This window comes from Vidua macroura, chromosome 28, assembly GCF_024509145.1.
Source record: "Vidua macroura isolate BioBank_ID:100142 chromosome 28, ASM2450914v1, whole genome shotgun sequence".
NCBI classification, from domain to species: Eukaryota; Metazoa; Chordata; class Aves; order Passeriformes; family Viduidae; genus Vidua; species Vidua macroura.
The window spans coordinates 1183782-1197955 of NC_071598.1; the positions used below are offsets into that span (position 1 = coordinate 1183782).

At 52.0% G+C, this 14174-nt stretch overlaps 1 protein-coding gene across 1 annotated transcript in view; it reads right to left on the minus strand.

Moving 5' to 3' along the window:
• UNC5D (unc-5 netrin receptor D) overlaps positions 1–14174 on the minus strand; it is a 90606-nt gene that overhangs the window by 27582 nt on the left and 48850 nt on the right. The window contains exons 5-7 of the mRNA XM_054000473.1: positions 2693–2873; positions 2314–2481; positions 1445–1609 (exon numbers count right to left, since the gene is read on the minus strand). Of these exons, the coding sequence (XP_053856448.1) occupies positions 1445–1609; positions 2314–2481; positions 2693–2873 (514 nt within the window). The remainder of the gene's footprint in view (positions 1–1444; positions 1610–2313; positions 2482–2692; positions 2874–14174) is intronic.

Here is a 14174-nt window from a genome sequence, read left to right on the forward strand (position 1 = left end):
ACCCAAACCGCTGGAGGAAAAGGAGGGAATGAGTTTGTGCCGACCCCAAAGGCCTGGCAGGGCAGGGCTGAGCCAGCTCCCTCAGTGCCACAGGCTCCTGGCACAGTCCTGGCTCTGTCCCTGTGCCCCCAGGCACGGGTGGGGTGTGGCAGTGCCCCCTGGGCAGCCAGGAGGGAATTTGGGGCAGGACAGGAGCATTTCCCACCGGCAGCGACCTGAGTGGGGCCACCTTGAACGGACCCTGGGGACACCACAGATGGAGCCAGGGGGGTGGCAGGTCCCCTCTGCTGTCACACCCCCACCGTGCAGCCTCAGCTGCTGCTCCTCACGCCCTTCCCACACGTCCCCCTGCCAGCCCCCCACGGACGGACACCGGGATGGATTTGGGATTGAGCCAGCCATCAATGGACAGGGAGGAGAGACACCCCAGGAAACAGCCCAGGATCAGCACTGAGAGCTGAGTGAATGGCACTGCTCCCAAACCCTCCTGGGTATTCTTTCTTAAAGCACAGGGAAGAGAAAAAAAAAAAAAAAAACAGATTACATTTCTGTCCTTGGACACCTTGGAGCTGTTCTGTAGGCAGAGTGCTGAGTGTTCCCTCCCACCAAACCCCAGCAAAATCTGATTGAAGGTCTCAGCTCAGGTATCTCTGAAGCCTGAATAAATACACAGGATGGTCTCTGCCACTGGGAAAGTATTGAAATCTCAGGGCAAAAAAAGAGAAGTCGTTTTGTTTAGAAGAGAAAAGGCAGCGCAGAACCGTAGGAGCAAGGACAGAGGGCTGGTTGAACACAACATTACAGAAAACAGACACATCCTTGTTTCCATCTCCCAGCCCTGACACTCCTGATGGCCCCCAGGGCTGCTGTTCCACCTGAGGAGGTGCCAGCCCCTCCACAGGGACAGGAGCGGGCTCGGGGCAGGGAGAAACTCACAAATTCCTCCCGTGTGCGGAGCCTGCAGGGCTGCTCTGCCCAGCTCCCCGTGCTGGGGACGGCAGCAGCTTCCCAGTGCCAGATGCTTCCCAGACACTGGTGAAGGGCAAAGCCTCTCCCAGGGAGCTGCAGGTCTGCCTGGGTTTAACTCCTGCTACAGGCAGCAAAAGGAGCAAAATCCAACCTCGACCGGCTCCTGCACCCGCAGCTCTCCCGGGGGGGCTTTGCCCGTTCGCTTCCAAGGAAAGGCTGAGGAGCACATTTGGCTATGGAGGCTGGAGTTCCACCCTGCAAACCCCCTGGATTTGGGATTTCAGCCTCACCTGATCGTTCACAGGCAGAGAACGCGCGCAACACAAATCCAGAGACCCGGAAAATTTCAAACTCCGCGCGGAAAACCAGAAAACCACCTCCCTTTTCACGGGAATGGATCAGACACAAGAGCCCCACCCACAGAGGCTTCCCTGGCCTCCAGCCCAGCTCTCAGGCCAGCCCGGTGTCAGCTCACCTTGGATGCAGAGCCCCTCGGTGCAGTTCTCGGACTCCTGGCTCAGGCCCTCGCAGGGCTTGCCCCCGTTGCGCGGGGCGGGCGCGGCGCACTCCCGCACGCGCAGGTGCTCGCACTCGGGGCTGCACACCGACCACTCGCTCCACACCTCCCAGCTCCCGTCCACTGCGGGCCCAGAAACACAGTCAGCTCTGCCTGCCTGCCCCGGGAGCTCCTGCAGCAGCGCTTCTTTCCTCTCTTTCCCCCATAACTGCACGGCTAACACGCTTCTGAGCAAAGCTCCGCAAGATAAACAATGCTTTTAATGAGTTCTCAGCTCAGGGTTCTGTGTTTCTCTTTTGGTGTTGTTAACATCAGCTCCCCTCTCTGTGCTAACCCCACACCCCCACCCGGTCCCTGATTTCTCCCCCCCAGCCCTGAGCTGTCCTGGCAGGGTTTTGGTGGTGCCCAGGGCAAACACAGCTCTGCCTGCCCAGCCAGGAAGCTCCTGCAGCAGCGCTTCTTTCCTCTCTTTCCCCCATAACTGCACGGCTAACACACTTCTGAGCAAACCGCCACAAGATAATGCTTTTAACGAGGTTCTCGGCTCAGGGTTCTGTGTTTCTCTTTCTGGTGTTGTTAACCTCAGCTCCCCTCTCTGCGCTAACCCCACACCCCCACCCGGTCCCTGATTTCTCCCCCCCAGCCCTGAGCTGTCCTGGCAGGGTTTTGGCGGTGCCAGCCTGTCCACAGGTGCCTGGCACTGCACCCACGCCCACACAAAACACAGCTGCATTTCCCGTTCCCTCCCCAACTCCCTGCTGCTGCTTCCCACCGACAGCTGTCCCGTTCCTGCGGCCCCCAAAGGCCTCCCTGGCCGCGGGACTCACCGGGGCAGAGGGAGGTGCAGGTGATTTTCTGCACGGACATGCCCTCGCAGAAGGCTCCCCCGTTGAGGGGCGCGGGGTTGGTGCAGGTGCGCGAGCGTTTCTGCCAGCCCCGGCCGCAGCGCGCGTTGCAGCTGGACCACTCCGTCCACGAGGACCAGCCCCCGTTCACTGCAAAACACCGACGTGGGGGGGGGGGGGCTGAGGGGCTGTGGGGCTGGGCCAGAGCCCCCCAGCCCCAAACCCAAACCCATCCCAGCGGGAAGGGCTTGGCTGGGTGATCCCGAGCGTGCCGGATTTGAATCGGCGCAGCAATAGCAGCACGAACCCAAGCAGGGCACGGCAGGCACAGCCACCTCTGCCCCCCAGCCCTGTCACTGACCATAGACCACCACGGTGGCTGACAGGCTCCTCCTCTTGGCCACGATGTTGGCAGCCATGCAGGTGTAGTTGCCCGAGTCGGAGAGGCGCGCCTGGCGGATGATGAGGTTGTGGTCGGCCCTGGTGTCGATGTTCTCGTCCAGGTTGGAATCAATGGGCTCCTCGTTCTTCAGCCACTCCACCTGGCAGGGAGGAGCACAGGAGAACGTGGAGCGGGCCAAAGGCACCTCATGACCTCGTTAACTGGATGGGGAAACGCTTCCTTTAGCTGGTAACTTACAAAAGCTGATTTTTCCTCAAGGAACATGGAATAAAATCTCAGAGAGAGAGAGAGAGAATAGGAAATTCTCCCAACAATATTTTTACATATTGCTCCTGCTGCACCATGCATTGGATGTTCAAACGCTTGGACAACTACCAGTTCTATAAAACAGATAATAAGTATTATCAATTCCACTTTTTTTTTTTTTTTTTTTGTGAAGAAACAGGAAGATGGAACTGCCTGACATGGCACACCGAGGAAGAGCCGAGTCATCATAACAGATCCCCAGCTGACACAAACACCCTGAGAACAGAGGCCATTAGTGTTTGCTGCCACGGTCCATAAACCCCCTGAAACGCCGTGCACGATGTGTTCCAATCCATCTTCTCCAGTTCACCACCCAACGTCTCCGAGCACGCCCAGGAATCGCCCGCGAGGCGCCTTTCCACTCGAAACATTAACAGAAAATAGTTAAGGCATGGCAAGCTGCTGTCACAGGAGAGCAAAATTAAAAATAGAAATAAAATCAACGGATTCTATTAAAAGACCAAAGAGCAGGGGGTTGTTTTAACAGCTTTTCTAGATCTGGAGGAGCTCTGGCTGTGCCCTGCAGTCAAACTCCCTTCTCCACTCCGCTCAGATGAATAACCTTGTTTAGCAACTTGTGGAAGGACTTGGAACTTTGCGGTAATGAGCTTATGGCTGTGGTAGCTGCAGGCATTCATTAGCACTCAGCTCTGCGCAGATGGGCTGCAATTTGTACATTTTCCAGTTCCTAAACAAATCTGCAAACGCTGACCATCAAAGCCAATTACGTTTGGTGCCAGGCAGCAGATTCCCCTCCGCAGCAGCACGCCCGGCTTTGCTGGGACGGATCCAGCCCTGCACATCCCGGCCAAGGGCTGCAGACTCACCTGGAAAAGGCTCCAGGCCTGGGGCACCTCATCCCGCACGGTGGCTATGGAATGAAATCATGATTTGACACATCTGTGCAAAGGTGAGTTACCTGAGGGTGAGGTTCAGCACCGTCAGTTTCACACTGAAAACGGGGGAAAGATTCGAGCTCTGTGATCCCTTTGCCATCTCTCTGTCCTCCCGTACCCAGCCCTCCCTCCCAGCCACTGTGCCTGCAGGAGCCTGGGCACAGCTCGGGAGCAGGGACCAAACAGCCGTGCTAAATCCAGCCATGCCAGACCTCTCCCTGGGCAAAATCCCTGGGAGTTCCAGCCATGCCAAACCTTTGCTTGGACAATATCCCTGGGAGTGTGTTCCAGCCATGCCAAACCTTTCCTTGGACAAAATCCCTGGGAGTTCCAGCCATGCCAAACCTTTCCTTGGACAATATCCCTGGGAGTGTGTTCCAGCCATGCCAAACCTTCTCCAGCCATGCCAAACCTCTCCCTGGACAAAATCCCTGGGAGTGTGTTCCAGCCATGCCAAACCTTCTCCAGCCATGCCAAACCTTCTCCAGCCATGCCAAACCTCTCCCTGGACAAAATCCCTGGGAGTTCCAGCCACGCCAAACCTTTCCTTGGACAATATCCCTGGGAGTGTGTTCCAGCCATGCCAAACCTTCTCCAGCCATGCCAAACCTCTCCCTGGACAAAATCCCTGGGAGTGTGTTCCAGCCATGCCAAACCTTTTCCAGCCATGCCAAACCTCTCCCTGGACAAAATCCCTGGGAGTGTGGTTCCAGCCATGCCAAACACTTCCCTGGACAAAATCCCCTGGATTTTATTCCCTTTTCCTGTGGTCTAGCACAACCAACACTCTAGAGCAACCAACTAATCCACTGGCTATTCAGTTCCCCTTCTGCAGTTAACCTTAACAGTAATTATCCGAGGGGGTTTCAGCAAAGAAATTAGGAATTCAATTTAAATTATGGAGCAGCCGCATGGGCATAAATCAAGTGACAGGAGTTCGATGGTGAGCACACTTTATGTGCAGTGAAATGGGCAGAGAAATGACAAACACGGCCAGCGTTCCCAGAGTTCATTATTTCACAAGTGTGTTTATAAATGTTGGCTCTCCTCAGGCCAGGGGATTTCTGGGGTGGTGAGAGGGGTTCAAGGGCCCCGTTCCCGTCAGCCTCGCCCTTGGAGGGAGCACACGCTGATCCTGTGTGTGCTGAGCCTGGGAAAGTGGGGTTTGATGAGCAGAAAACATTACAACATTTACATTAAAGCAGAGCATTTCAAAGAATGATGATCCCAGCGAAGGGAGAACATTAAGCAGACGGAACATAAACACCAAAGTGTTGAGACGTGAGATCAAACGCTGATTTGTCAGGGAGGATGGCACTGCCAGTGCTCCCCTCATTCCAGCCCCCCTTCCCTGAGAAAACCAGGTTTATCCAAGGCCATCCCCTGCTCTGCCTCAGCAGATGGAGGCTTTCAAAGATGGGGAACCAAGGGACGGATTTATGGGATAAAAATACATTTAAAGGAGTCGTGATGACAAAAGATGTTTGTCACTGGCAGGGATGTAACCTTTGGGAAACTTCAGCCCCCGCACAAACACTCACAAAGCAACCAGGGAAAATAAAAGCAGCCAAGAACCCAAAACATCTCCCCACTGGGATGAGCGATGGGGTCTGGACTGCAGTGTCTGAAGAGCAAACTCCAAACTCCTCTGAGTTTCACTTCCCTCAAAGTGGAGGTCACACAGTTGCTTGTACCAGAATTAAATCCTTTTCCTTTTAAGAATTAGTCTGATGATCTGGAACCAGACTTTAAACCTGCTATTAAATGCTGCAGGTTTGTAGAAAAAGATCTGCTTTTTTTTTTTTTTTCCCTCTGAAATGCAATCTGCTCAGAATTAACCCCCCTCCCCAGTTTCCAAGGAGGGCTGATCACATCAGGACCTGCAGCTCCGGGGCACGCAGGGATTAACTGGGCCCCTCCCTGGGTGGCAGCAGCCCAATTAGCATCATCATACATTTGTCCCAGTTACAGAAAGCAATTCTCACAGACCAGCTTATGGCATTATCAGAGTAAAATCAGCTCAGCACCCCAGAGCCTGAGCAGATTATGGGAGTTAGAGAACTCTTCTGCCTGAAAAACAAAGCTTATCCCAACTCCAACTTATCCACTAAGAGTTGCTCACCAGTCGCTCTGATGGACATTCAAACATCCCAAGACCTGGGACTGAGTTTTTGGCTCTTCTTGGTGACCTGGTTTGAGATTCCAACCAGATTTAACACCCGAGGCAGCTCCCAGCCCCTTGTGGGCACGGTGATAATTCGGGAGGTCAGCAGACGAAGGGATTCCTGTCCCTGCTTTGGGATTGTCCTCTGCTGCCCTTTAAACACGGCCTGTGCCTCCCCCATGGCCAGTCCCAGCCACATCCACACCCCAGATAACTCAGTGAGGGTGCCAGCTGCTCCTCAGGGGACAACCCGTGGCTTCCTGACACCATGCAAAAGCTCCAGGGTTTGAGATGGGGAAGGTGACTCAGGACAGCACAAAGGGCTCTTGTTCCACTCCATGGTGACGTTTTCCTCTCTCTCTCTCTCAGGTGGAAAAGCAGCAAAAACCTCCTCACCTTCCTCCAACATGGAACCCCTGCTCCTAAAAATTCAGGCTGGAGGAATGTTCCTCGCTGTTCCAGCTGGAATTAGGCTGGGCATGGGCAGGGCAGGTCCCCCCTTGTCACACTTTCATCTTCCTTTCCACCCTGAGACTCCAGCCAGGAGGGGAAGCCTCCACCAGCACCAATCTCTGGTGAGGGGGGGTTTAACACAAACCCAAGGGCTGCACACACTCCTCCCTGCCTTTATTATTGTTTTATCAACACCATCACAAGCCATTAATCCTGCGCCAGAACCTCTCACAAACACCCGGAGCAGGTCAGCTGTACCTGCTGCATTCTTCTGAAATTAATCCGCTGAGGCAACTCTGTTCCTGAATCGCTTAATCGCAGCACTGTCACACCAGGCTGGCAAGCATATTTTTCCTTCATTAGGTTGAATATATAATCTCATTACAGGAATCTGACACGCTGACTGACCCACAAATCAGCTGGAGGAGGCTCTGCTCTGGGGGGATGCACTCGGTGCCGGCCAGAGGGACCAGCTGAGACCTCCAGAGCTGCTCATGCCCGTTTCTCTGTGGTTATTCCCACTGCAGGGCAGCGAGAGGAATGGTGGGTTTGTCTCTACAAACAAGCTCTGGGTTTGCTGGTAGATAAAAGCAACACTGAGAGATAAAAGAAACAATGGGGAGGATTCGACTGATTGGTGAATGGAAGAAGATATTTGCTTTTGCAAACAAGCTTTAGGTTTGCTGATAAATGAAATTAAGACATTGAAAGATGAAAGAAACAACGGGGGGGAAACCCTAAATTCCGTAAGAATTGAAAATTAAAAGGGAGGGTCGTACATTAGAGGGGAATCTCTGGTATCAGGTGCTTTGGGAAGTCTGTACCTCTCAAGTACCTCAGCCAATGGAGAAAGAGAGAAGGAAAATTAGGATAAAAGAGGAGGCTGCGTCCTCCAAAAATTGGGGACACCCCAGAGGAATGCCCCATGGCCTCTCCCTTTATTCAAATAATGTAAAAGGACTCCTCTGTCTCCTTTTTGGACATAAACCTCTGATGCTTGTGGATTAATTTTCCTGACAGCAGGCGGGGAGGGTTTGCTGCGCAAACCTCCACCAGCAAAGGGGAGAAATCCTCATGTGTGGCCACAGCTCCTCCTCTGAGCTCTGCTCCCCCTGAAATCCCAGCCAAAGACCCAGAGGAGGGAACGCAGGCCAGCATGGGAGGGGGTGAGTCAAAACGCAATTAAAATATGGTTTGGGGTGGGGATAAAGGGAGAGGTGGCAGCCTGGACGTGTGCATCAATTTATAGTGGTAGAGGTGGGCAAGCAGCTGACTCAGGCAGGCTATTTTGGATCCCTGGGATAAAAACACCACTGCTAATGTTACCTTGTCTGCTTCTGGTGAAGACACCATCAGATCCCAAATAAGTTCATCTCTATTCCTATTTTTGGAGTGTCTACCATTAACTGGAGCACTGTTTTTTTTTTTTTTTTTAATCTCCATGCACAAACAAATCAGCATTAATAACCCCAAAGGTCATTAGGGATGGGAGATTCCCAGCGGGACAGAGCACACACATGGCCTGGCTTCAGGTGCTGGATGGTGAGCAGAGATGAACGATCCTGCTGCAGCTCAAATCCCTGTCCCCACAGAGCTCAGCAGCGCAGGTGAGCAGCTGAGCCTCAACCTTTGTTTTGCTAAATAGCTCCGAATCGAAGGATACAGAGAAATCCACGGATCTCCTTTGAAACTGGTCCTCAGCGCACGAAATCTGGACGGTAATTAAAGTGCTGCCGACACTGAAAACCTGCTCTTTAGATAAGGCTCCTGGCGATGATGTTTGCAGGTTTTGCCTGTCCTGATAGGCAGGATCACATTATATAGGAAACGCTTGGAGATAAGGAAATCATCACAGGAAGCTTTCGGTAATTGAAACCAAAGCCTTCCAAGGCTGTAATTGCGCCGTTCCCTCGCGTTCCAGGGGATCGGCAATGCCTGACAATGTTCCTTTTTGTTAGCAGCCTTCAGATGGGATAAAGTCAAGAACGCAACTGTGAGATCTCACAGGAGTCACAGAGCGGCCTGGGTTGGGAGGAACCTTTAGATTCCTTAAAGAAACATCTTTATGTCCACACTGGAAACTGCATTTAACCCAAACTCTACAGAAATACAATCGTTAGTTAACAAATGTGTGACACTTGCCGTCACTAAGTGCAACAGGCACCAGATTCCCGACTTCCCGCTTTCCTTTTTAATGCTGTTTACAACTAAAAGAGGCGTTGATCTCTGCGCCCAGAGGCAGAACATTCCCCCAGCCATTAAAGCATTTCAGTGTCACCGCTGGTGGGGCCTCCAGCTGCTCCAGTCCCCACCTCCATCACTGTGAACTTCCCAAATCCCTGCGGGCCTCGCTCACACAATCATCCCCGTGATTACAAACACAACGATAAAGTCTCACAACTTCTCCTTTCATGTTCAAGCATTCAAAATTAAAACCATTTCTGGCAACAGGGCCAGAGAAAACAGACACGGCTGCAAAGCAGCACATCAAACCCGGAGAAGCCCCAGAGCACATGTCTGTATAAAAAGGAATTATCTATTCAGGGGAACTACAAAGTTATCTCCCTTCTTTTTTCTTTTCAGTTTAGCAATCTAATTCAGAAGTGCTTTGCTCCAGCATTTCTATTTCATGACCTCGCTACCTCCTGGCTGTATTGATTTATTCACAAATCTCAGAAGGAAAACAAACATTTTTTTTTTTCCTGCTGGAAGAAAACCCCGCGCACAGCTCCCCTGCCCGCCTGAGAGGCAGCTCAGCCCCTCACCCAAGGGCTGTGTCCAATAAAGGGGAGATGTGCAGGGGCTGAAGAGCCCCCAGGGGCTGCAGAATGGACAAAATCAGCGGGAGAGGCACCTGGAGATGCTGCTGAGGGGGTGGGAGCAGGGCTGGAAGTGCCACGTGTTATGAACAGTTTCCAGGTGTTCCCCAGAGACGCGGGCAGGACTTTCCTAGTTCCCATGGCAACACTAAAAGAAAACTACTAACTCTAGCTACGTACCGATCCCGGACGAGCCCCCAAATTGAAATGAACAGGGCTAATGCCTTTATTACTGTTCAGCTCTTTATTAAAAAGATCAGCTGGGCGACTGGTGCAGGGACAGAGGTGACAAACGGGGTGGCAGATTTAACACATCCAGGAGGACAGGGAAGAGTCCAGAGTGCCCAGCAGGGCGCTGGGGCGGCAGCGGAGCAAACCCAGGCGTGGGAGGGGAAGGGCTCTGGAGGAGCAGCTCTGCCCTCAGCCCCGGGGAGTCCTGACCACTCCTGGAGCTCAAATTCCCAAATTCCCTTGCTGCCAGGAGAAATCGCACAACGGGAACACCCGGAGCAACGCGCGAGGAAGGGCAGAGTGTGGCTGAAGGTGTAACAGCACATAAAATAAATGGAATTTGGAAATGGAACTGGTCTTGTGCTGTCCACAACAAACACCTCCAACAAAACCAGTCTAACTGAGGCCAACTTTTATAGAATAAAGAGGCTGACACATTATTAGACACCCGTGTTATAAAATCAGTCCAGACCAGTGTGTCTGTCCTGTACGAGCCGTGACAGCTCTCAATCTTTGCTGAATGGGAAACTATAAAAGTTATGAATTTGCTCTTAAAAGCAGCTAAAAAATTATGAATTTGCTCTTAAAAGCCCAATCTAAATATCAGATCAGTCACAAATGAGACATTGCACATACCCAGGCTGGGTCCTGAGAGTGAAACGTCTCCGGTGAGAAATGAAACACTTTTATTGTACCTGTAACAGATATCCCTTAAAAGCAAAGCAAATATTGCCATTGCAGATCCATGAGCACCTGGACAAATGCAGGCTGTTTGCACTGAGCAATCCCACCCCTCTCTGTGGCTGCAGCAGGATTCATGGCGGGCTGTAACTCTCAGCCTGCTTTGCTGGGGTGTTTTACTGCAGCCCCGTTATCCTGCCCGTTTCAGTGAGCGCGTGCCAGCCCCATAAATACACAAACCTATGGAAAGCAGGCTCTCGCTGCTTCTGGAGCCCTCGCAGCTTTTGAATTTTATGTGGGTTTCGTGTTGTGCTGATGTGCTCGCAGTGGAATGCGTGCTGCCCAGAAGAGAAATGATTTTACATTTCCATTAAAAGCCCTGGCGGTAAATAAACCCCTGGAACTCAGGCAGATATTCCTGGGAACATCTACAGCACTCCATTAAAATGTCAGAATCTGTGTTAAACGTTTGAAAAAGCAGCACTGGATACAACACATTTAAATCTTAAATATATGCATATATTATGCGATAAAGATATTTTAGAGTATTTCACAAACCTCTGCAGAGCACTCAACAGTAACAGTTCAGTAACAGAAAACTATCAGCGATCGTTTAGCGCAACAGCTGCCCTTTTATTACAAAAGAAACCCAAACCCAAAACAAAAACAAGGCAAACAAAAAGAACCTGAAGCTCGTGAGAACGCCACCACGAGCGGAGCAGACAGGAGGTGCAGGGAGAGCCACGAGCTCCTGCTGATGCTCAAATACCAGCTTTGCTCCGAGTGTTTCATTCATAAGAAAGGGATTCGGGGTGAATTTTAAGGCTCAGGTTTGCACCTCGCGCCTCACAATGGGCTTGGCTGCTGCTCCCCTCTCCATCCCAAGGTCTCCAGGTGGGAATTGCCTCCCCCAGCTCCTCCCTGCGGGTCCAAAGGCCCTCAGCATCGTTCGGATTATTAATTAATTATTATTAATTTGAAATCCTGAGGTTTATAAGCATTTATCTCTAATATCAAGGGTTATTTGGCACTTTAATACCACGGCAGGGACGTTTCTGAGGGACAGGACAGAGCAGTGGTGACAGAATTTATGAACCCCCCGGGGCAGCTTTAGCCCCATTTCACAGCACCCTCAGCCCCACACCTGCACATTTCAGATGTCCCATTCCCACATCACACCTGCACGTTTCAGATGTCCCATTCCCACATCACACCTGCACATTTCAGATGTCCCATTCCCACATCACACCTGCACATTTCAGATGTCCCATTCCCACATCACACCTGCAGATTTCAGATGCCCCATTCCCACATCACACCTGCACATTTCACATGTCCCATTTCCACATCACACCTGCACGTTTCAGATGTCCCATTCCCACATCACACCCAGGCCTGACAAAGCACTCCTGGAGCTTCACTCCAGTGCAGGGAATGGCAGCTCCCTGTCCAGTCAAGGGAACATCAAAAAACCCAATTTTCAAGCCCACTGAATGAAACAGGAACAAGCCCTGACACCTGAGAAATCCCAAGCCCATTTGTCACCGATGGAGAGGCAGCAGTGACACTCCCCAGCACCCCACCACACCTGCCTCAAGGATTACCAGCCACCTAAACACTTCTTTTTTTTTTTTTTGCTGCTGTACCTGACAGAATTAATATTTTACACTCTGAGGCACCAATAAGGCCAAACACACAGCCCAGAGATTATCCCAAACTTCATTAAATGGGTGTTGACCAAGGATTTTCCAGGTTACAGCTCAGCCCTGCTTTGACAGCAGCCCCGGGGCTGGGGGAAGCAGGCGCTGGGAGGAATTAGCAGCAGCCAGGAGGGTGGAATTCATTGTGTTTGCCGACTGCTGCAGGACCTGTCAGTCACCCTGCTGCCTCCTGAGCTGCTCAGGGTGACAGAACGGAGCTGTCCCCGCTCCTCGTTGCTCCTGTCACCGACTCCAGCTCAGCCCAGGGAGAGGAATCCCCTCTGGCAGAGCTCAGGGAGCACTGAGGGGTGATGGAGGGGTCACCTGCCAGCTGTGAAATCCCTCCAGAGCTGCTCTGGGCGTGGGAAATGGGAACGGGCAGCTTTGTCAGGGACACAGAACATCACACACAGCAGGGCTTTCTCAGGGGTGAGGGCTCTGCAGCCGTTTAGGAGCTCACAGCCCCGTTCCCCACTGCACCTGGGGGATGATTTAAAGCTGAGAGCTCTGGGAAGCAGCTGGGTGAGCTCACCTGGCTGCCTCAGGGGTGAGAACTCCCACCAGGGTCCCTGTGACCCTGCAAGGGGAGGGTTACAGGACCTTACACAACGTGGGAGCATCCCAAACTCGTCTCATGCGCCAGCAGTGTCAAATGCTGCTCCAGTCTTTTTGCTTTGTGCCTTCTCCCCCGCCCCAAAAAACGAAGAGTTTCAAGAAACTGAACAGGGCACAGACTGGAGAAAAACTGTTTAAAGAAACACTGAAAGGTCAGCTAGGAAGATAAGGAAAGAATGTGTCGTGAAATTTGCTTGAGGAGCACAAGAGAAAGAAAGAGAAGGAACAAAAGCTCTTTTCCTGTACTGTACTGTGCAGAATGCAGCAGAGCCTGTAAAAAAGTCAGAATTGCATGAGCAATTCAAAGGAAGCAAACCCAACCCATGGCCAGAGGTTCTGAGGGTGCCTGACCCCAGGCCGGGCTGCACAATTGCCCCTTGGTAAAGCTGATGGGGCTGTGCTCCAGAGGGACCCTCAGGGAGATATTTGGGATAAGAATAATTATATCTCAGGGAGATATTGAGGAATTGTGTGCAGGAATTGTGTCTTTGGCCTGGGGTGTGCTCCAGAAGGACCCTCAGGGACACACACAGTTCCTCTGTATCTCCCTGCAGAGGCTGCTGAGGGAATTGGACACAATTCCTGCACACAATTCCTCACTATCTCCCTGCAGAGGGGTTCCTGAGGGACTGGGACACGATTCCTGCACACAATTCCTCAATATCACCCTGCAGAGGGGTTCCTGAGGGATTGGGACACAATTCCTCAATATCTCCCTGTGGAGGGGTTCCTGAGGGATTGGGACACAATTCCTGCACACAATTCCTCAATATCTCCCCATGGGGGTTCCTGAAGGACTGGGACACAATTCCTGCACACAATTCCTCAATATCTCCCTGTGGAGGGGTTCCTGAAGGACTGGGACACAATTCCTGCACACAATTCCTCTGTATCTCCCTGCAGAGGTTGCTGAGGGACTGGGACACAATTCCTGCACACAATTCCTCAGTATCTCCCTGCAGAGGGGCTGCTGAGGGACTGGGACACAATTCCTGCACACCATTCCTCAATATCTCCCCATGGGGGTTCCTGAGGGATTGGGACACAATTCCTGCACACAATTCCTCAGTATCTCCCTGTGGAGGGGTTCCTGAGGGATTGGGACACAATTCCTGCACACAATTCCTCAATATCTCCCTGTGGAAGAGCTGCTGAGGGACTGGGACACAATTCCTGCACACAATTCCTCAGTATCTCCCTGCAGAGGCTGCTGAGGAGCCCAGAGCTGACTCCTGCCCAGGCCAGCTCCCATCAATGGTGAATAAAGGGCTCTGGTCCCACCGAGCCCAGCCCGTGCCAGCAGAGACTCTCCAGAGCTGAATCAACATTTGCCTCAGCGGGGGATTTTCAGCTGCTCTATTTAAATGCTGAATTTTCTTTTTCATTTCGATCCTTAACTCATAAAAACGGAATTTATTTGGGTTGGGTGCCGATGCCTGCAAGCACAGCTGCTCACCAGCTCTCTCTGCTTGCTATGTAAATGCATGAGAAGAGGATTTAAAAGCCTTTTCCAACCTGCCCAGCACTGGGATTTGGGTTTTCTTCCTCTCTTACTGCTGTGCTGATGCACCCAGG